The sequence below is a fragment of the Bubalus kerabau genome, chromosome 9, assembly GCF_029407905.1.
Source record: "Bubalus kerabau isolate K-KA32 ecotype Philippines breed swamp buffalo chromosome 9, PCC_UOA_SB_1v2, whole genome shotgun sequence".
Lineage (NCBI taxonomy): Eukaryota > Metazoa > Chordata > Mammalia > Artiodactyla > Bovidae > Bubalus > Bubalus kerabau.
The window spans coordinates 46,789,098-46,809,851 of record NC_073632.1 but is presented as its reverse complement, the minus strand read 5'-3'; the positions used below and the strand labels follow the sequence as shown (position 1 = coordinate 46,809,851).

Genomic DNA, 20,754 nt, shown 5'->3' with positions numbered 1-20,754 from the left:
AATTTGTATGGACCTCAGATTTTTTTATTTGGTTTTTTAAAAATCAGAAAATGTCAGGTGCTGAGAAAATGTTTTCCTCTCTCCCACCTGTACCACCTTCAGAGGACATTTAGATAGATAGCTGGATAGAATTTTATTAACTTCATATCTATTGTGTGCCAGGCACTGTGGTACATATTATCTCATTTAGTCTTGACACACCCATGAAGTAGTGAAGCTTTAACAGCCCTTATATATGTCTTTAGACTTTGCTTGCCTAAAGGATCATGCTAGAAAGTGACAGAACCGAGACTAGAGTGCTCCTAACCACTATGATTTCAGCCTCACAAAAAGTCAAAACTTAAAGATATCCTATCAATGAAATGCAGTGAGAAATGTAACAACAAACCATTAGTTTCTCAGCAGATTTACCTTTTTTAACCAAATTTAATTTTGATACATGTATTAGTTTGTTAGGGCTGCCATACAAAATACCACTGACTGTGTAGCTTAAACAACAGAAGGTTATTTTCTCACGATTCTGGAGGCTCCAAGTCCAAGATGAAGGTGTTGGCAAGTTTGATTTCTTTTCATGCCTCTCTCCCTGGGTTGCAGGTGGCTGGCTGCCTTCTCTGTATCCTCACATGATCATCCCTTTATTTTTCTGTGTCCTAACCTACTCTTCTAGTCATTTTGGATTAATGACTCCATTTTTACTTAATTACCCCCTTTAAAGGCCCTGTCTCTAATAGATGTAGTCACATTCAAGGTCTTTGTCGTTAGAGCTTCAGCATATGAATTTGAAGGAACACAATTCAGCCCCTAACAAGGCATATATCGCAAAACCATGTGATACCAAATGAAAAAGAAAATAAATCTGCTCCCCTGAATGTTTGCTATGTGTCAAACATTGTTCAAATATGTGTTTACACATATTTATTTAATCCATACAAGCTAAGTACTATTCCTAGCCCCATTTGGTACCAAGAGGTTAGGTAGTTTATTAAGTCACATGCATGTGTTTGTGCTAAGTTGCTTCAGTTGTGAAGCAACTCTTTGAGACCCTGTGGAGTCTCAAAGCCCACCAGGCTCCTCTGTCCATGGGATTCTCCAGGCAAGAATACTGGAGTGGGTATCCATTCTCTTCTCCAGGGGATCTTCCTGACCCAGGGATCAAACCTGTGTCTCCTTGTGGCCTGCATTGCAGGTGGATTCTTTACTGCTGAGCCATCTGGGAAGCCCATCAAGTCACATAACTAGTAAGTAATAGGAGAACATTTGAATCCACAGAGCCTGACACTAGAGTCTGTACTCACACGGCCCCCTCTCAACTAGAAGCATCCTGTTTGGGCCAAAGAAACAAAACACAGTAGTATCTATTTGAGTAAAATGATGATTAAACTTCAAAAGTCTGTATATGTTTAGTTAGCAATTACTAGGCTGTCCTACATGAAAGATAGTGAAGCAGCTTTCATTTATTCCATGTTTATGGCTGAAGTGTACATTGGAAGGACTGATGCTGAGGCTGAAACTCCAATACTTTGGCCACCTCATGCGAAGAGTTGACTTACTGGAAAAGACCCTGATGCTGGGAGGGATTGGGGGCAGGAGGAGAAGGGGACCACAGAGGATGAGATGGCTGTATGGCATCACCGACTCGATGCACATGAGTTTGGGTGAACTCCAAGAGTTGGTGATGGACAGGGAGGCCTGGCGTGCTGCGATTCATGGGGCTGCAGAGAGTCGGACACAACTGAGAGACTGAACTGAACTATGGCTGAAGTAATAAATCAGTCACTTAGAAAATGGCGAAGAAAAATTCTAAGTTAATTTCTTGCATCCTACTCTATGTAATGAAGGATTAATACAAAGTATTATATTTCTCTTCTAAATCTTCAAAGGAAAATAGTACCCATAATGAAGCATTAATATTTGAAGACCTAGGACACATATGCTTCACTTCTAATTTTTCTCCCATGTGGGCATCATTCCTGCTTCAGTCCATTAACTGAAGCAAGAAAAGAAGCTGAGTTCCATGTCTGGAAATGTTGGTCTTAGGGATAGCAATATGCTCCTTGCAGCCACTGAAGTCTGTAAGTCTACAGAAGCAAGAACTTGCAGCCAAACGTGACTAGAAAAAGAAATTGTAAACTACCCTACCCCCTCCCAGAATCCCCCAGACAGTTAGGAAGGAATGTAGGGCTCCCACTGCACAAAGGAACAGGATTTGAGCTGATTTTGTTGAGTCTCAAAGGACAGTGTTCTTCAGCTCCCATCTGGTTTAAATCCAAAGTGAACAAAAGAATAGACTCAGAGTTAGGAATCAGATCACTGCTGTGGTACTCTCTTTGCTAGTCATTTTAGTTTGTCAACAGAGCCTTGGCCTTCAAGATGCTTACAGTTCGGTGATGAGGATGGGGGTGTTTACAAAGTTGTGATAATGAGTGTTTACAGAGCACCACAGTCAAGTTCCAAGTTGAACATAATCCATATGAAAATGAAAACTGGAGATACTTGTCACAGCAGCTCAGGATTTTAGAGGCCACTGCTGACTGGCGTTATCAAGGCAAACTCAATGGAGAAAAGTTGAGTGTTGAGATAGGCCTCGAAAGTAGGATTTGCTGGGTGGGGGCCAGTGAAGGCGTGTTAGAGGATTCAGTAGCAGCTGGGGCACAAAGGCAGGAGTGAGGGAGACAGGCAGGACAACAAAGAAACTTCGTCCCTGGAACAGACAGATTTGGGGGAGTTATGGGAAATATTTTAGGACTAAACAGACTGGGGTCAGTTGTTCTGTTAGTTGAATTGCCAACTGAAATTATCTCAGTTCTCTGAACATGTTGGTTAGAACACGTCTCAACAGAACAAAGTGCTTTGCCCCTATTGTATAAAAAAGATAATGAATAAGAACCTACTGTAGAGCACAAGGAACTCTACTCAGTACTCTGTAATGGCCTATATGGGAAAAGAATCTTAAAAAGAGTGGATGTGTGTGTGTGTCTAACTGATTCACTTTGCTGTACCACAGAAACTAACAGCATTGTAAAAATCAACTATACTCCAATAAAAATAATAATGAAAAAAGAACTCAGAGCTTTGCATTTAGTGGCACGTTTGTTATCCTTAAGGCTGCTCAGACTACAACACGCTCTGTGGACCACTGTCCCTCCAGATTTGTGTCGTGCCTAATTGAGCTGGGAGAAGGCGCACCTGTTGGCTCTAGGCCTGCACAGACTCAGCCTGGCAGGAGGCCTCGGAGCAGCTCACGTGATCCAAGTGGCCAGCCGGAGTCAGGAGGAGGGTGCCGCTGCCCCAGGAAGGCACATAGCCTCAGAAATGGCTTCTCCTTTTTTGAATCAATGAGATACGCATTCTCTGTCTGCATTTGATGAACCTTCAGAGGGGAGAGCTCTAGGGAATTCTGCGCTCTCCACTTCCCTTCCCTTCCCACCTCCAAGGCTGTCTTGTAGTAGAAATTTTAGTCTCACAGACCTTTGACTTCTGACTCGCCTGTGTGATGTTAGACCAACGACTAAGTTTTTTGAGCTCGTTATATTTTTTAAATCTGTAAAATAGCCCAGTAACTATGAGGTTACTTACTCTTCATTCTCTTCCTCTTTTATGACTTCTCAGTTGCTGACGTTTTGGAAGAACATCTTTTTCTGATCATAAATGCGCTCAGCTATCCAGGTAAAAACTCTACCATTCAGGACACTTAGGGATCCTGAAGGTAACATTGGGGTGGGTGGAGTTGGCCTACCCCTCCCCACCTCCCAACCCTGTATTTATTTCCTCAGAATAGGATTTCAAGTCAACTGGAACCACTCCTCAGGATAGCACAGAGCTCAACAGGATCCACAGTGCTTGGAAATCATCTCAGAGTAGAGGGATCAACTATCCTTATTTGTATTGAGTTTAAAAGAAGAAACAATGGCCTAAAGCCATTATGTGGCCTAAAGCATATAAAAATTAAGGTTACATGTGACAAAGCATTTTATGAGTTCCGAAACAGTTAGGCAAGGCCATAAACTATCGTATTACTAAATTGCTACCATTTCTAACGTTCAAGGCTCCCAACTACAAGTTTGTCCTTAGAAATTGCAATGTGCTCTTGATAATTTGAGTGTACCCAATTGTGCTTCCAGCTAAGAAGCACGTAGGGTTTGCTGGTTAGTATTTTGCCTATATTTGAATCCTAAAAATAACCTCCTCATGAGAACAGGATGAGCTTTGTGAAGATTATATTCCATTTGGTTAGAAATGGAAGGCACATTTTCCCCATTGCCTCCTGCCTTTCATTTCTAAACACATTTGTCTCCACTCTGAAGCAGAGGAGACTATGAGAGCAGCTGCAGTGAGCAGCTGTAGAATCTTCTGTCATCTGCTCTCTGGCTTTTCAGACTTTGTCCCATCCTCTGCTCCCAGTTGTCCTTTTCTTTCTTTTTAAAATCACCTGCCCTCCTCAGGTCCGGGCCCTGTCCCTGCAGTGCTTTTAGGGGATTTTTGCCTGGTGTCCCCCTCGCTTTTACCATTCTTTATAGTTTAAAAAAAAAAAGAAAAAAAATCACTAGTGAAAACATTTTTATCTTATGAAAAACCACTGGAAGAGGGGAAAAGTCTGTCAGCCAATACAGAGCTGCTTGCTGCCGCCCTCACGAGTTCTGCTTGTCATGTTTGGCGGTGATCTTTTCCGTGGGCTGCCATTTCAGTACAACATAAAGCTCTAATTTTACATTTGCATGCAGAGGCCAGATGCTGATGACTCTGCGAGGGGAAGCCCTCCCCAGGATTACCTTGAGAGAGATGATTTATTCATCCTGTACAGTCATCAGCTCTCCAGAGGCCCTTCCCCGCCGACTCCACACAGAGTGCCGGGGGACTGGCGGAGCCCCTCCCAGCAGCCCTCTTGGCGCACAACAACCCATGACAACCGGCAGCAACTGAACACTTTTTTCTTTCCTTCCTAATGTGTCGTTAGTTGAGCGTAAGCTTCTCTCTAAGGTCGCTTATGCGAGCTAGTGCAGGACAAGTGTCTTCGCATAATATGTCAATGTAATTTATGTTCCATGGCTTTTAGGGATGATCTGACTCTTCTCAACTGGTCCTTTGAATGTTGTTTGATTTTGAACGCTTAGAAAATGGGCTTGCATTCCTTTTCTCCTTTTGAAAAAGCTATTATGTGGTTTTGAAACATACCTATTTTAGATCCCACATAATATATCATCCGAATACTAATTTAAAACAAAATATTATTTAATATCTCTGATTTATAGCACGTTACATGCACCAAGCATAGAGAGCAGGTAAAAACGAATTACATGTTTTAGTTTACTATGTTGGCAACAGAGAAGCCTGCCTGAAAAAAAAAACAATATAAATCATCTTTTACCACTGCTCTCTGAATATTTGGGGGTTAATGAAATCAAAATTGTATCTGTCAGAACTGCTAGTAATATCTTCAGTTTTCACCAGCTGCACTTCCCTTCTCTCCCTCCGTATCTTTAGACTCAGGGAAGAGCAACACAGGTTCCACAATAAACAAAAGTAAAAAAAAAGAAAGAATTTGTAAAGTTTCTTTTGGTGTGTAAGAGGACGGATCCTAGCGTGAACAGCATGTAAGTGCATGGACAAAGCACACCTAAAACAAGGCAGTGCACACGTGCCAGACTACATATGTGGATGTGTGTGCACCTGTGCGTGTGCCAAACCACCCATTTTCTCACATAAGCATAGCAGTTTCACTACCTCTAGGTAAATGTATTAATTCTTTATGTGAAAAAGAAAACCCTACACTAAACTGCCTTTATAAGTATCACAAAAAACACTAAGTGTATCTTTGTTTAGGAATGTAAAAATAATGTGCTTGGAAATGCCAGCTAACTAGTGAAGTGCAAGTCTCTCAGTCGTGTCCGACTCTTTGCCACCCCACGGACTGGAGCCTGCCAGGCTCCTCTGTCTGTGGAATTCTCTAGGCCGGACTACTGGAGTGGGTAGCCATTTCCTCCTCCAGGGGAGTCTTCCCAACCCAGGGATCAAACCAGGTCTCCTGCACTGCAGGTGGATTCTTTACTGTCTGAGCCACCAGGGAAGAGCTGAGAGTAAATACTTGGTGAAGAATAGAGAAGACACTAGAACAGTTAAACCTTAGTTGGCCTGGGCCAAGTGTGAAAATGCAGAATCACAAAAGGAGCCAGAAGGATTTGATTAAGCTTCTATAAATCAAATATTAGAGACATGAATCCCCTTGGTAACATCCTGGGTCAAGTGGTCATCTGCCCTGGTTTTAAATACTTCTGGTGTAAAGATACTCATTACTTCCAGTGCAACCAGCCTCCAGTTCTTTATTTTCTTTTCCTTATTATTTACACAAAACACTTTTTGTAAAAAGTGAAAGGTCTAGGGAGCTATACATAGAAAGCAACAGTGAAAAGAGTGGGCAGGGGTGAGGATGGAGAAGCCTCCAGTTGTTATTTAGGAACAATAAAGTTATCTGTACCGATATACATTCATTTGGTTTCTCCTCCTTTCCCTTCAACCCACAAAAAACACATCTAATCCCTCCTTCAATCCTTCAAATATTTGAAAACAACCATCATGACTCATAACTATCCCGTGACTGACTTGGATGGTCTCCTAAACCCGTCAGCCAGGATCTTTGTCCATCCACACCACTCAGAAGCTGAAAGATCTCCATCCCCAAAGTAGATTGGTGGTGGTGACTTCTCAGATGACTGGCCTGTGATGTGATTATTCTGTATTGATGAGTTACTCCTGAAGACCCTCGAGCCAGAGAGGGAATATCCTAAACCGAGAGAGTCCAGGAAAGAGCCTGAGTCTTAATTAAGGTGATGGCAGCAAGGCCCTGTAATATTTCACCTGTGCCAAAAAAACCCTGAAAAAACCCAAAGCTATTACTTCACATCATTGCCGTTCAACCAAGCCTGCAACTTTGGAGTTAGGACCTTGAGCTCTATTTGTACCACCAGCTCTGCCACCAGCTGGTTGCGTTCCCTGGAGAATTACTGCCCACCTTTCCAGAGTTGTCTCTGTGATATTCAGAGGCACATGTTGCATTTCTGCCTAGAACTGTGCCCCACCCCACCCCGACTCCTGGCCTCAGTTTAGATGTCATTTCCCCAGGGACACTTCCCTGACTCCCATCCCTACCCCAACCTGAGATGGCCTCTGTCTTCCACTGTACCCCATGCTCTGTTGTAACCTCACTTCCTTGTGTTTTAATACTGCATTCACTTGTCTGTGCCCACTGTCCTGGAAGTTCTTTAAAGCTAAGGACTCAGGCCTGGTCTCCAGCACTTAGCTCAATGCCTGGTACCTACCAGAATCTAGAAAATATGTTGAAAAAAAAAAGAAGAAAGGAAAGACAAGACTAAAAGGGAGAAGACAAAATGAGGAAGTTGGGGTATATTATCTATCTAGATTCTTACAGCTAAAACTCTGCAATTCCTTGGGGGTTATTTTTGTTTTAAAATATTTATTTGGCTGTGGCATGTGGGCTTTTAGTTGCGGCATGTGGGATCCTGCTCCCTGACTAGGGATTGAACCTGGGTCCCCTGCACCAGGAGCGTGGAGTCCCAACCACCTGACCACCAAGGAAGTCTCTACAATTCCTTGTTCTTAAATTCCATCTTTAAAGTCAACCTCAGGCTTTTAGAAATTCAGATTTTCTCTAGTAGGAGGGTAAGTTTCAAGTGGTTACACCAAATTAGAAAAGCTATGAATATTTACACATGTAATACAATTTTAGGACTGAGATTTAAAGTTCATTTAACGTGCCCAAAGTTTGTATTGTGAGGAAACTGAGGCACAGTGAGATTAAGTTATTAGTGCATACCCACCTGGTTAGAGGAAAACCTGGTTTCAGACACTGATCTTGGTCCCTGCTGGGCTGCATCCCCCAGCCCTTCAAGTCTTGTAGTTGTCCAGCCTCCAAGACTGAGGAAAGGGCCCAGAGACAGCGATAGGGACATAAGTGGTTTATTGGATAGGCGGAACTTACACAAAGGAGCCTGGAGCGACACCCCACCATGTGTGGCAGATGGCGGGTAGGACATCAGCAGTCTTCACTACTCGGCAGGAGAGAAGGCTACCATTTATAGGGGGAATTGACATCAAGTGGGCTCACCAGTTACCAGAGACTATTTAAACACTATAATTAAGCGGATTATACAGTCATGTGAGAGAAACAGGCACTAGTCAAGCGAGGGATGTACAGAGAGCAAGAGAACGGCCATCTTGAATGGCCTAACCATATAGCCCCCAAACCCGGATGGCTGATCTCTAGTCTTCCTTTTTGAAAGAGCTGCTACAAACACAGCTACAAATGGAAGTGACAGATGTTTCCTCCTTTATGTTATGGTTATATCAATGTACAAGTTTATGGCTGTAAATTAAACTTTGAGAAATACCCTCCTCTGCTTCTAGACAAACTAATGAAAATTATGTCTCTCTTCTCCCAGGAATGTGGGAGAATGTTACCATGCTTCACCAGGTGACTCCTGTACGTTGTTTGCTAAACAGAGTTGCAGTCACATGAATTGCGTTCAGCCAGCTTCAGTACCAAAGCTCAGTGTCCTGTTGTCAAGCCGTAGGGCAGTAATGCCACGAGACCAGCTTCTTGGCAAGTAGCCCTGAGGTGCAGCTGTAAGGTGACCCAGTGCAGGCTTGAGGCCAGAGCTCAGTGCCAGAAACTTGAGCCAAACACTGGAACTAATTCCCAGGGCACTGAATTGGTTGCAATTAAAATTTTAGATGAAAAGATTTTTTGTTTACTCTAAAAGAACCACTTCATTTCATAAGCTCATAGGAAAGTTAGATGCGTTGCCATTATACATGAAATATTTTCCAGAGGCCAAATCTTTGAAAAAGAAGAAGAGGAAGAAAGAGGAGAAAAAGAACACTTTAGATTATTTAAGAAGTCATGAACATATTTCTTGAAAGCAACATCTTTCATTAGATATGCTAACTGAAGAAACATTCTTTTTCTGACTTGGGGTATGCTGTGAAAGTTGTAAGGCAGAGTTGGAGTAGAAGTGGTCAAGGTGATGGTAATGATTGAACCAAACTCTGGACCCATACAGATATGAATTAAGCACACAGCCCCAGCACTTCCTAGCAGCTGACCTTGGGTAATATACTTAAGCCTGGAGACTGTGTTATGTATTGGGGTTAGTAACTCTTCCTCTCATGGGTAGTATGGATGGGGCTCAGACACTGCTCTTCCTCTCATGTCAGCCTATCCCGAGGGTGCAGGTCCTTACCTCGCTGATGAGACAAGGAGAAGCTGCTGAGATCCCAGTAGTTTTAAGCCACCAGCTTTAAGCTGTGGCAGAAATCCATCATGAACACTAATTCAGCAGTGGTTGGCTCAAGACATACAAATTGGTTTAATTCTTAGGAAACTGCTTATCAGGGCAAAGAGGAAAAAGAAAAGTGGTTGTCATGTTCCTGATAAGTACTCCATGTCTCGCTGTCCCACTTATTAGTCAGGTGGCCTTGGACAGTCACTTATCCTGTCTGAGCCTTGGTCTCACCCCAAGGTTGGGGTTGCAATCTAGAGGTTGGGGATGATAACACAGACCACACAGTGTGGCTGTGAGGAGATGCAGTGTGTATAAGCCGAGCTGGGAACACAAGAGATGTTCAGGAACCTTTACCTTCTATCTGACCTCCTGCAACATGTCCATGTTTAGGAATGCTCTTTCAATAACCCCCGGCCGGCAAAGAGCGAGATCATTCCACAGTGATAACTCATGGTATTCTATATACTCTGCCCTTGCTTATATTCAGGTTTTGGAAAACACGTGCCATATTTACTTAAGAAGCTTCCCCACCTCTTTGTAGCTATTAAAAGACCAGGGTGGAAAGGGAAAACCAGAAGTTGTCCCTGATTTATCTGTGGCTGAAGGAGGAACTAGGGAGGTCCAGCAAGTATCATTATTTCTTCCTCCAGGTGAACTGATGAAGGAAAAGGCTGAGTCATGGCCTGGGTGGCCAAACCGTGTCCTTCCACTTTCATTAAACAGTTATCTGGTGTTTAAAGAGCAGTTTAAAGATGGTTGACAGTCATCATGGCAACCAAGAAAAAAGTATGTGACCCAAAAAAACTACATTTCATTAAACTTGGAAATGAGGAAGTATATGTGTAGGATTTATTATTTTTTAGAAATTAAGGAAAATCATCCATTCATTCAGCCTTCGAATATTTATTGGCAGCTACAATTGTGACAAACACCATTCTAGGTACTGAGGATACATTGATGGCTAAAATAAAAATTCCTGCCTTCCTTCAGTTTCTATTTTGGTGTGAGATGTAGAGAGCAAATAAGATAAATTAGTAAGACATATAGTATACTAGGAAGTAGTTAGTGCTAAGGGGAAAAATAAGGCAGAAAGGGGAACTATAAAATATCAAGAGGAATGTTAGACAGTGTCCAGGGAAAGTCTCATTGATCAGGTGCTTAAAGTGAAGACCTGATGGAACAGACAAGCCAACCTGAGGATGGCTGTGGAACAGCTTTCACGACAAGGGTGCTGAGATGCGGGCATGCCTTGTGTACCCGAGGAATGCCTGGAGGCTGGAGTGCAAGCTGAGCAGGTAGGGAAAGAGATCAGGTCAGAGAGAAACAGTCCAGTTGTATGGGGCCTATAGACATGGTAAGGACTTCAGCTTTCACTGGGAGTAAGAGGGAAAGCTCCAGAGAGTTTGGGCAGAGGAAAGATATTATACAACCATTCTTACTGAGTGCTTGCTCTGTTAGATTCTATTTTATTTTTTAAAATATTTATTTATTTGACTGTGGCAGGTCTTAGATGCAGCACACACGGATCTCCAGTCTTCATTTTTCAGCATGCAAGCTGTTGGTTGTGGCATGTGGGATCTAGTCCCCTGACCAGAGAGCCAACCCAGGGCCCCTGCATTGGGAGCATGGAGTCTTAGCCACAGGACCACGAGGGAAGTCCCTATTAGATTCTGTTTTAAATGCTTTATTTGTAATCCTTACAATTATCTTATGAAGTAGGACCCACTATCTTGTCATTTTACAGCTGAGAAAACAGGGCCAGAGAGGTTAACTAACTTACATAAGATCACACAGCTAGCAGGGATGTGGTGAAAATTTAGATCCTGGTCAACTCTTAACCATCTCATTTTCTCCCCAAATGCTTAAGAGATTGAGCCTGAGGCGTTTTTTTTTTTCCTTTATATCTGTATTTCCAGAGCACACTAACAATGAAATCACTTCATACTCATTCATAGAGAACGTCTCTGTTCAAACTGATAAATATTCCCAATATTCTCCTTTATGATTCCAAGTTTTTTTTTTTTTTTTAAAGCCTTCAAATTAGCATACTAACAAGCATCTTGACATGTCTTGCTTTAATTATGCAGGCAGCGACTCCTTTTTTTTGCTTCTAATGTAGAGGTTGATTGGGAAAATTTTTATTTTATTGCTTACGATCTTACCCTAGTGCTACCTAAATCACTGCTTTATGATTTGGCATCTATAATTTATCATTTTCCTCTGCTATTAGATGAAATGCCCTTTAAAGCATTCCATAGCAAGGTGAACACAAGTCAAGCTTGCAAAGTTCTGGAAAAAAGAATTGCAAAGAATCATTAAAGAATAATGAAAGTTGATTTAAACAGCATACAATATCAGGGCTGCCCAGTTTAACAAATATAATTATTCCAAGTCATTTTCAAGAAGGCCTCTACATTTCAGCATCTAATTTTCATCATCTTTTAAGGAATAGCAACAGAAATACCTTACTGTAATAAAGACTCTAAAAGCTGACTTTTTATTTCATTTCTCTGGATTTCACTAAAGCTAAGCATGAAACAATAGACAGTTTAAAATATAGGAAACCCAGGTTTCTTTTACTATTGTGTGGCTTTAACATTCTAGTGCTGTAGCCAAGAGTCCTTGGCTTCTGGGGCCAGCTGCCTTTTGCATGCTGATTTTGCAGAGAGAGTCTCTCAGGAGTTATTACTTTTGAGTAGTATCTACAATGACTTCAGTCTCTGCAGAAAGTGGAAGGCAGCAGAGTTTGGGAATGAAAACACTGAGGGAAAAATCTCTCCCGATAGAATCGTCAACTCAATCTAATTTTAGGTTTCAGGCAGACCACATAGCTGTACCTTCAGCTACCTACAAACATATGTGTCTCAAGTGCCCTCACTGAAGGACTACAACCAGGACTTAGACAAAAATAATGAAGTTTTCTATCATAATATGTTTTAGTAAAATAGGTGATGTGTGAGAGTGTGTGTGTGGGTGTGGGTGCACACACATGCAGGCAAACCATGTGCGTGTGCGCCACATTCAAATGTTGACAGCATTCAGAATAAGGGGAGATGGTCCAGAAGGGTTTCTTTCTATTTTTCATCAACTCTAATTTTTCCTTTCCAATGCTTCACAACCAAAAGGACTAGTAGACCCAGTCTCAAGACCTCAGAAACCATATTATTGAGTTATGTGAAACAGGAATTTGAGACATTTTTAGAAATCATTTTTATGTGGTAGCTATTTTAATATTGAGACAACTAAATCAAAGCTAACAAAGGTCTTTTGAGAGGAAATGGTTAAAAGGGCATGTCCTTCCTTTTCTAAAAGGAAAACCACAGCAAGGAATTCCAATTAGGAATAATTAAGAGCACTACACTCTTCTGGAAGGGTCAGGAAGTCAAACTCTTGGCCTTGAGCTGCTTCTCACCCCCACCCCAGCTGACCCTGGGAACCAGTCCCTCCCCGTCTCTGTGTGAACTCAACAGTGGCTGCCAAGTCTTGCCATTCCTCTGCAGAAAGAGCCAGGGATTTTCACCAGAGGCCTCCTGCCAGCATCAGAGTCAGAAGGAGGTAGCCAAGGTGCCAGGGGGCTTTCTGGAGTGCCCCAATGCCAGCTTTCTGTCGACAAAGGACAATTCCCTAAACTCGCTAAAGCCAAATCTGACATTTTAAAAAAGTCTTCAAAATAAGCCTCATATGCTGTTTTGCTACTAGAAGACTGGGCTCTCATTTCCCGGATTATATTTTCTTAAATATAATTTCCTTAAATTCGGCAGCACTTTTAATCCATGACACTCACTGGTAGGCAAGAAAAACAATTCTGCTGTCTTCACAATTGATTTAAAGCTTACAGATGTGACATCTCCATACATTATGTTGTAGCTAATTGCCTTATACTAATATCTGAGTAATATATATATATATGTGTGTGTGTATATATGAATATCGGTGTCATGCTTAGTCATCTCCGACTCTTTGAGACCCTATTAGACTGTAGCCCACCAGACTTTTCTGTCCATGGGATTTTTCAGGCATGAATACTGGAGTGGGTTGCTATTTCCTCTTCCAGATATATATATAAATGTTCTTTAGGTAACCTGTGTAATTGACATATGGCTACTTGGGGAATTGGGGCTAAAAGTGAGGTACCCCAAACAGCTGAGTTTGATCGAGATGCCATGCACTCTTGACCTCTTTAATATGCTATTTTGCTCTTCTGACAGCATTCCAAATCTACTTGTCCTTTCAGGTCTAACTCAGTTCCTGCTTTCAGCTCAAATCCTTGCCTGACCATTTAAATTCTCATTGAGACCTCCCCTCTGGCACCACCTAAAGCCCTATTATCTTTGCTGCTACTATGGCATTTGGATATGTCATCATACACCATCATTTACTCACCAACTTCCAAGGGCCGTGTGCTCTCTCTTCAGCTCCCTGCACAGTGCTTAGCCTGATGCTCAGCCCATGGGGATGCTCTGTGGTACAAGTGAAGTGAACTGACTTACAGCCTTTTTCGTCATTTCCCCAGTGCTCATATCTAGGACTAAAATTTGCATGATTGCTCTTTATTTCTCCATTCATTGTCCCTTAGTAACCCAGAAGCATCTAGAATGAGCTGGAAGTTAGACCACTACTGGAATAGATTGGTCACCTGTGTCTTTTTGACTTAGATGTCACTGTTCCATACAATGCATGGAAATGGGAGACAAGTTACATCCCTTATGACTGCAGTCAATGAAAATAAAGAGGAAAATAAAATAAAATAATGGAGCAGAGAAAGAAAATATAGGAAAGAGGGGAAAAGAGATAGGGAAGAGGGAAAACAAAAACAAAAACAAAAAAAACCAACCCACAATCCTACTGGATGATGTAAATCATTTCCTCTTTTAACGACAAAACATAAAGGCTCCTTGCAAGTGCATTTCATGGGTGATTACTTGAACATCTTAATCATGTTTGCTCTTTGGGGAAATTGTATGCAGAAACCACTGCCTTTCCAGTTTGAATTAAGAATAAACTGGAAAGGCAGTTCCTCTGGGAGAAAGGAAAAGCAAAGCCCAGGAACACTGGGGCACTGTATGCGGGAGTAAGAAATGACAACTCGGAATCGGGCAGAGTTCTCTCTTGTGTGATCAGCTTGCTCTGCCCTCAATGAGTCCAAGAGATTTCGCATTTTATAGGTTGAGCTTCCCACTGGCAGCAACTGAAGCAGTTCATTATGCACATCTGTCACGTGATCCACTTCATCAACCAAATGGAACTGGGAGAATAAGTCACCCTAACAAGATCCTTCAGTACACTCTTAAAAACTACTTACAGATGTACTCTTCCTCTGAGGGGATACAATGGGTTTCCTTGTACGGTGCCACACGATACAGGAAATGCATTATCCCTATCCAAATTCAGGCGTACCAGGAGGAAGCCTGAAAAGAAAGCAGCTCACAAAAGCACACACAGCTTTTGCAAAAGTCCTGAGAGGGGCTCATACACCAATTTATGATAACGGCAGATAAAACCTCAAGCCTGTGAAGCTCAGTTCATTACAAATGCTAATGTCCACACAGGGAAAGGAAACCACTTCAGCACTCAGCATCGGCACAAATGCTGCTAATGCTTTTTATTTATGGTTGTCGCTGGGTCCCCTCAGCAGTATGCCAGATCTCTGTTTGTGTGGTAACTTTAACTACTTTATGTGCCTCCACGACTCACTGTGTTATGTGCCCACAGGCGATTTGTGCTTTCAAACTGTGTCTGGTGAGGCGAGCAGCCACACTGCTCATCTTGAATCAGGAACCATCTTGTTCCCATTCAGATCACGTCAAACGAACACTTTTGTGGACACATCCAGGAATAGTTAACACCTGCCATTGTGAAATCTTCCTGTTTCAGTTGGGGTGATCAATTCATCATTCATTCAGTCAGGCAACAGATATTTATTGAATACCTACCACATGCCAGGCACTGTTTCAGGACCTGGAGATATAATAGTGAACAAAGGCCTACCATCAAAAAGATTACATTCTAGAGGGGGATAGGAAGAGACAGCAAATAAATATGGAATATGTCAGAGAGTTTCAGTCAGGATAGGCTAGTTGTTTTGTGGTTTTAAACAAGCCAAGTTTGATGGCTTGAAAAAAAAGTTTATATCCCTCACTTACACAGTGTGTTTATCACCGACTCAATGGACATAAGTTTGAATAAATACTGAAGGACAGGAAGCCTGGCATGCTGCAGTCCTGAGGTCCCAAAGAGTCAGACACAACTTAGTGACTGAAGAACAACAACGTGCTCTGTTCATTGCAGGCCAGCCGGGGGCTCAGCTCGTGCACCTTCACTCTGGGGCCCAGGCTGCCTGGAGAAGCCCCATGTGGAGCACGGCTGATGTCTGCAGGAGAGAGAGGAGACAGAGCAGTGAACTCCGCACTGGCTTCCTCCTGAAAGCCACACATGGCCCTCCCCTTCACACAGCGTGGGAGAGAGCTGGGTACATGGCTGCACCCAACTTCAACAGGTGAGGAAGAGCAACCACATGATGTGTTTAGGAAAATCAGACACACTCCGTGGTCAGAACTGTCCCAGTGATCATGACTGCAAGGAGGGGAAAAAAAGCAAAGTAAAGGAGCAGGTATCTGGGGAGGTGGTCTCTACTTGATAGAGATGGTCAGAAATGGTCTGTCTGATGTGGTGACATCTGAGGGAAGACCTCAAGAGAGAGAGAGAGAGTGAGTGGGGGTGTTCCTGCAGAGGATATAGCAAGGGCACAGGGTGCCTGGTGTGTTGGAGGAGCAGCAAGAGGTCTGGATGTTGGAGTGGAGTGAGCAAGGGGCAAGCTGGATAAAAGTAGGTCAGAGAAGTAAGAGCAAGTTGTGGGACACAAGCCAGCACCTTGCTGTAAGGGCTGTGGCTAATGTAGGGTGCTGTAAAGATGTGATCTGACTGAGGTTTTGAAAGGATCCTGTGGCCGCTTTGAGGGTTGAAGCAGGGAGGAGTTCAGAGGCTCTTGCAATAAACCAAATAAGGCTGGAGAGGGGCCAGTGCTCAGGTTCTGGATGTAGTTTGAAGGTAGAACCAACAGAATTTGCCAGTATATTGCTGGAAGAGAAAGAGAGGATTCGAGGTTGACAAGAAAGGTTTGTTTCTTCTGGTAATCCCCGGATACACATAAGGACTATTCACGTGACTTTTGAGAATCTTTGAATTAGGCAAAATCATGTAACATACAACATCTCCCTGCAAATGAGTTGAGAGTTGAACAGCCAACTGGAGCTATAGATGCTGGGCAGTCAGCTTGATTCATAGACCGGCTGAGGGACTACTCTCCCTCACCGGCCCAGTATCCAGTCTCTCTTATGGTTTTGATCTACATTACTTTGTAAAACCAGAGATGTAAGCTTCCTAATTACAAGCAAAACAGGGGCTTATGACTGAGTCACCCCAACCTCATCCCAGCCCTCCATTCCTCTGTGAACCTCAGATATCACTACCAAGAAACTAAGCCATACAACACAAGGTCTATCCTCAATAGACACTGGTATAGTGATGTGTCACCAATTCTCCTAAAAATAGGTTGAACAGAAATCTTAATAAATACAATAAACAACACATGGCTTCTGAATAGTGTTTCCCCACTTTCTGCTCACCCTGTCTTCCCGTCATGTGGCTCTCCTCCTCACCACCACCTGTTAAATGGCCACTAGAGCCCCCTACTACAATCTCTTAGGTCTCCTCCAGCTTAGAAGAGCACAAACTGAATGCCAAGTTTGCTGACTATAATGGAATGAATAAGTAAAAGTGTTTTTTAAAACAGCAATTTATAATCAAAAGTATTGGTTCATTCAAAAAAGATCTTCTTGAACTCCTACTATGTGGCACCTCCTCTTCTAAGCACCGGAGGCACAGCTATGAATAGAACAGGTAAGTAATTTATAGTTGAAAACGAGGAAAGCATGGAAGAGTATTAAGAAAAGATAAACTTGCCACTAACTCACCGCTGAAGCATCTTAGTATGTAACACTGCTAGTAACATCTTGGTGCCTAGTCTTTTTCTAAGCATACATATTATCCCTTCTTGCTTTTTGAATAAAATTTACAACTTTAGACTTACACAGTACATTTCTTTCTTTAAAATTTTTTTTCTTATAAAAATAAATCATAGCAGATGCTCAGTAAGTATTTGTGAATGAACGAAAGAATTAATTATAGAAACTTAGTAGAATACAGAAAAGCAAAAAATCAAAAATGAATGTCACCAATAACACCACTACTAAGAGAGAATACCACTGTTAGTAGTTTGGGTTGTTCAGTATGGTTTCAGATAACCAACATATTTTTATGACATTGCTTCACAATAAATGAATATTTTGTAAATGACAGCTTTCTCTTTTTTACTAATTACAAAAGCAACCATGCCATTGTAGATATTTTGTAAAATCCTGAAAACCACAAAAGGAAAAACTAGTAGTCCCACTGCCCAGAGAATGCTGCTGTTAGCATTCTTCAATCTTTTGGAAACTTTTTTCCAATCTTTTTTTTTTTTTTTTTTTTTTGAGCAGTACAGTAGATTAGTTAAGAGCCTGGTCAAGTTACTCAGTCTCTCTGAGCCTCAGATTCCTCATCTGTAAAATGATACTAGTAATATCCACTCTGTAAGACTGGTGTGAAATTTAAATGAGATAAAATATACAAACTGCTTAGTTCAACATCCTACGCATACTAAGTGCTCATATGGGAACTCTTACCATTTTGCAAGATATTCCTACAGAGTTGCTCAGACTTCATACATACATTTTTTATCCTTTTTTTTTTTTAAAAAAAGAAACGACATTGCTCAATCTCATTAAATTTTAAATTTTGAGACAATCTCACATTTTCAGAAAAGTTGCAAGTACAAAGACCTTTTCTCCCCTGAAACATATGCAAGGCAGCTGATGATCTGATTCCTCCATCACTCTTGAATATCATAGCGCATGTTGACTCAGAGGCATTCCCCTACAATTCCAGTGCAAACAGCAAAATTAGGAAATTAGCATTGGTACATTGGGATCTAGTCCTAAAACTCCAGTAGTCAAGTTTCTCCATGGCTGAATGACATACTTTGTAACAAAAGGATTCCAGTTCTGAACCACACCATGCAACTATTCCCCACGTCTCCCTAGTCTCCTTCAGTCTGGACTAGTTCGTTCCTCCATCTTTCCTTGACTTTAATATCTTTGACACTTTGAAAGAATATAGGCCAGTTGTTTCATGGAGTGTCCTTCAACTTGTATGTGATGTTTTCTCACAATTATGTCTTTAGCAGCAATACCATACAGAAGTGATGCTATGTTCTCTGCTTATTGTATCTTACTAGGTAACATTCCTGCTTTGTACAACAACCTGTGCTGGACCACTGGACCACCTTCCTACACAGATACTCATCTCACCCCACCTGGGCTCTGAAATATCCTCTTCAGCCTGCCTGGATGCCAACATCTTGCACTAGGCTATCCCTTTGCAAGAACACTCCCCTCGCCCCACGTGAGCTCTGAAACCTCCTGCTGGGCTGTCCCTCCCACCCTCAATCCTCAGCCCACCTGGGCCATCCCATGCTGGGCCACCCTCTCAGCCTGCTGTGGCTCTGACGCTGAGCTAAGCCGGGCTTCTGTAGGAGTGGCCCTCTCCTCCTGCGTGCTTTTCTGGTGCTCCCATTCTATAAAGATTTATATTATCTGTGAATAAGCAAAGTGTTTCCTCAAACTAGAGGTCTGTGTATGTATTATTGATGATCCATCGGTAATAACTTATTTTTATTTCAATGATGATCTAAAAAAACTTACATTATAAAATATAAGCGTATCTGGGATGTTCATTTTACAACCACATTTAGTGTTGGTGCTTTGTGTTTAAAATTGTGTTGGTACCACATTATTATTAATGTGGCAATATTTAACTTTTAAAGTGTCGGTAGTCTTTAGATTGGCATTTCTGGCATCAAAATACAAAAACCATCTTGATTTCTGTTTGATAAAAATTACATTGAGTTATCCTACCAATTAAAAAGCTAAAACTGCTCTTTTTCAGTGATGAGATTTGTGTCTTCTTTTATTTAATAAATTAATTTTGACTTTCCATCATAAAAATAACCATGCAACTTTAACTGTCACAGGCTAATGAGAAAAGAACCAGGCTGACTGACTTCATACACAAATGATACGTTATGCAAAGTGAAGGCCAAATGAATCATGGCACCACTACAAAGGAAGCTTTACAGAAGTTCAAATAAAGGAAAGTGGAGAGAAAATGGAGTCATTACAGGTCTCTTGGTATCATAGGCTGAACTCAAAAGAAGCTAGGCAAAATAGCCACTCTATTCAGATTATTGGCAGATGTGTTTGTGTGTGTTGTGTTTATTTATATGAAGTTTCAGCTTGCAAATATTCTGTGTGAAGAACTTTTTTAGGAGCATTAAAAAAATAATTATCAATATTATATTTTGGAGAAAACCATTTTTAGATGGATTGGACCAAGTGAAATAATCAACTGATGGTTTCAAATGAGTAACCTGATAGAAGGAAAAATTATAGTAGTGATATAGTAATGATAATGAATCAAAGGGCCATCCATTCTGCTCAAAATCAAATATTTAAGTCAACAACTGAGACACAAAATGCATAAAAACATCTTATTATACTTTTATAATTATGTGTATAAACTGTAATTAAATCCAACATTGACAACTTAGTTTCAGCAAAATTTTACTTTTATACTAAATTAATGTTTTTTAATTTATCAGATGATCTTGTTTATATCTAACTTATTAAAAAAATGTTCCTTTTGGCAGCACCATACTGCTTCTGGGATCTTAGTGAGGGGGTGGGCGGGGGGTGGGGGTGCTGAACCCATGCCCCCTGCAGTGGAGTGGAGTCCTAACCCCCAGACTGCCAGGGAATTCCCTCTAACTTGTTCAATTTGATTTTTTTTTCTGGTAGTTTAATTGTGGTTGAAAAGACCCCACGTAATACGGAATTTATCATCTTAACCATTTTTAGGTGTACAGCTTGGGAGTGTTGAATGTCCTCACACATTGTGTACTACAAATGTCTAGAACTTTTTCACTCTGTGTTCTTATAGTTTTTAAAGAGATACATGTAAAAAGCATTTATATCTATATATTGGCACATAAATCAGCATGGGGGAGCTCTCAAGAGAACTTTTTCCTTTTGGAAATAAGAGGAGGAGGTCTAAGAAATGCTAATCAACGGACAGGGAGTCCTGGCGCCCTGGTGCGCTGCAGTCCATGGGGTCGCCTAGAGTGCGAGCCACTGACGGGCTGAGCTGAGTCACCACGGTAACTATCTTTCGATCTAAATGTTCGCTGCACCCCATCCCCACTTTCGTCCCTGGCTAGATAGTTCACAGCAGGCTCTGAAGAGAAGGTGGTGATACCTCATTTCTTGGAAAAGCAGAGCCAGAGGAAAGCATAGCAGTTTTCCCA

General features: G+C 41.7%; 1 protein-coding gene across 24 annotated transcripts in view; it reads left to right on the top strand.

Moving 5' to 3' along the window:
• LOC129619803 (uncharacterized) overlaps positions 1 to 20,754 on the top strand; it is a 100,767-nt gene that overhangs the window by 35,699 nt on the left and 44,314 nt on the right. For 7 of the 24 annotated variants that reach the window (XR_008698158.1, XR_008698133.1, XR_008698134.1 and 4 more), the window contains 2 exons: positions 15,585 to 15,792; positions 18,631 to 19,330. Coding sequence is in view for 4 of the 24 variants with exons in the window: in XM_055535184.1 (XP_055391159.1) it covers positions 3,610 to 3,666; positions 15,585 to 15,792; positions 18,631 to 18,634 (269 nt within the window). In the remaining 20 variants the exon portion in view is untranslated. The other 17 variants (XR_008698129.1, XM_055535182.1, XM_055535181.1 and 14 more) reach the window with 10 other exon arrangements.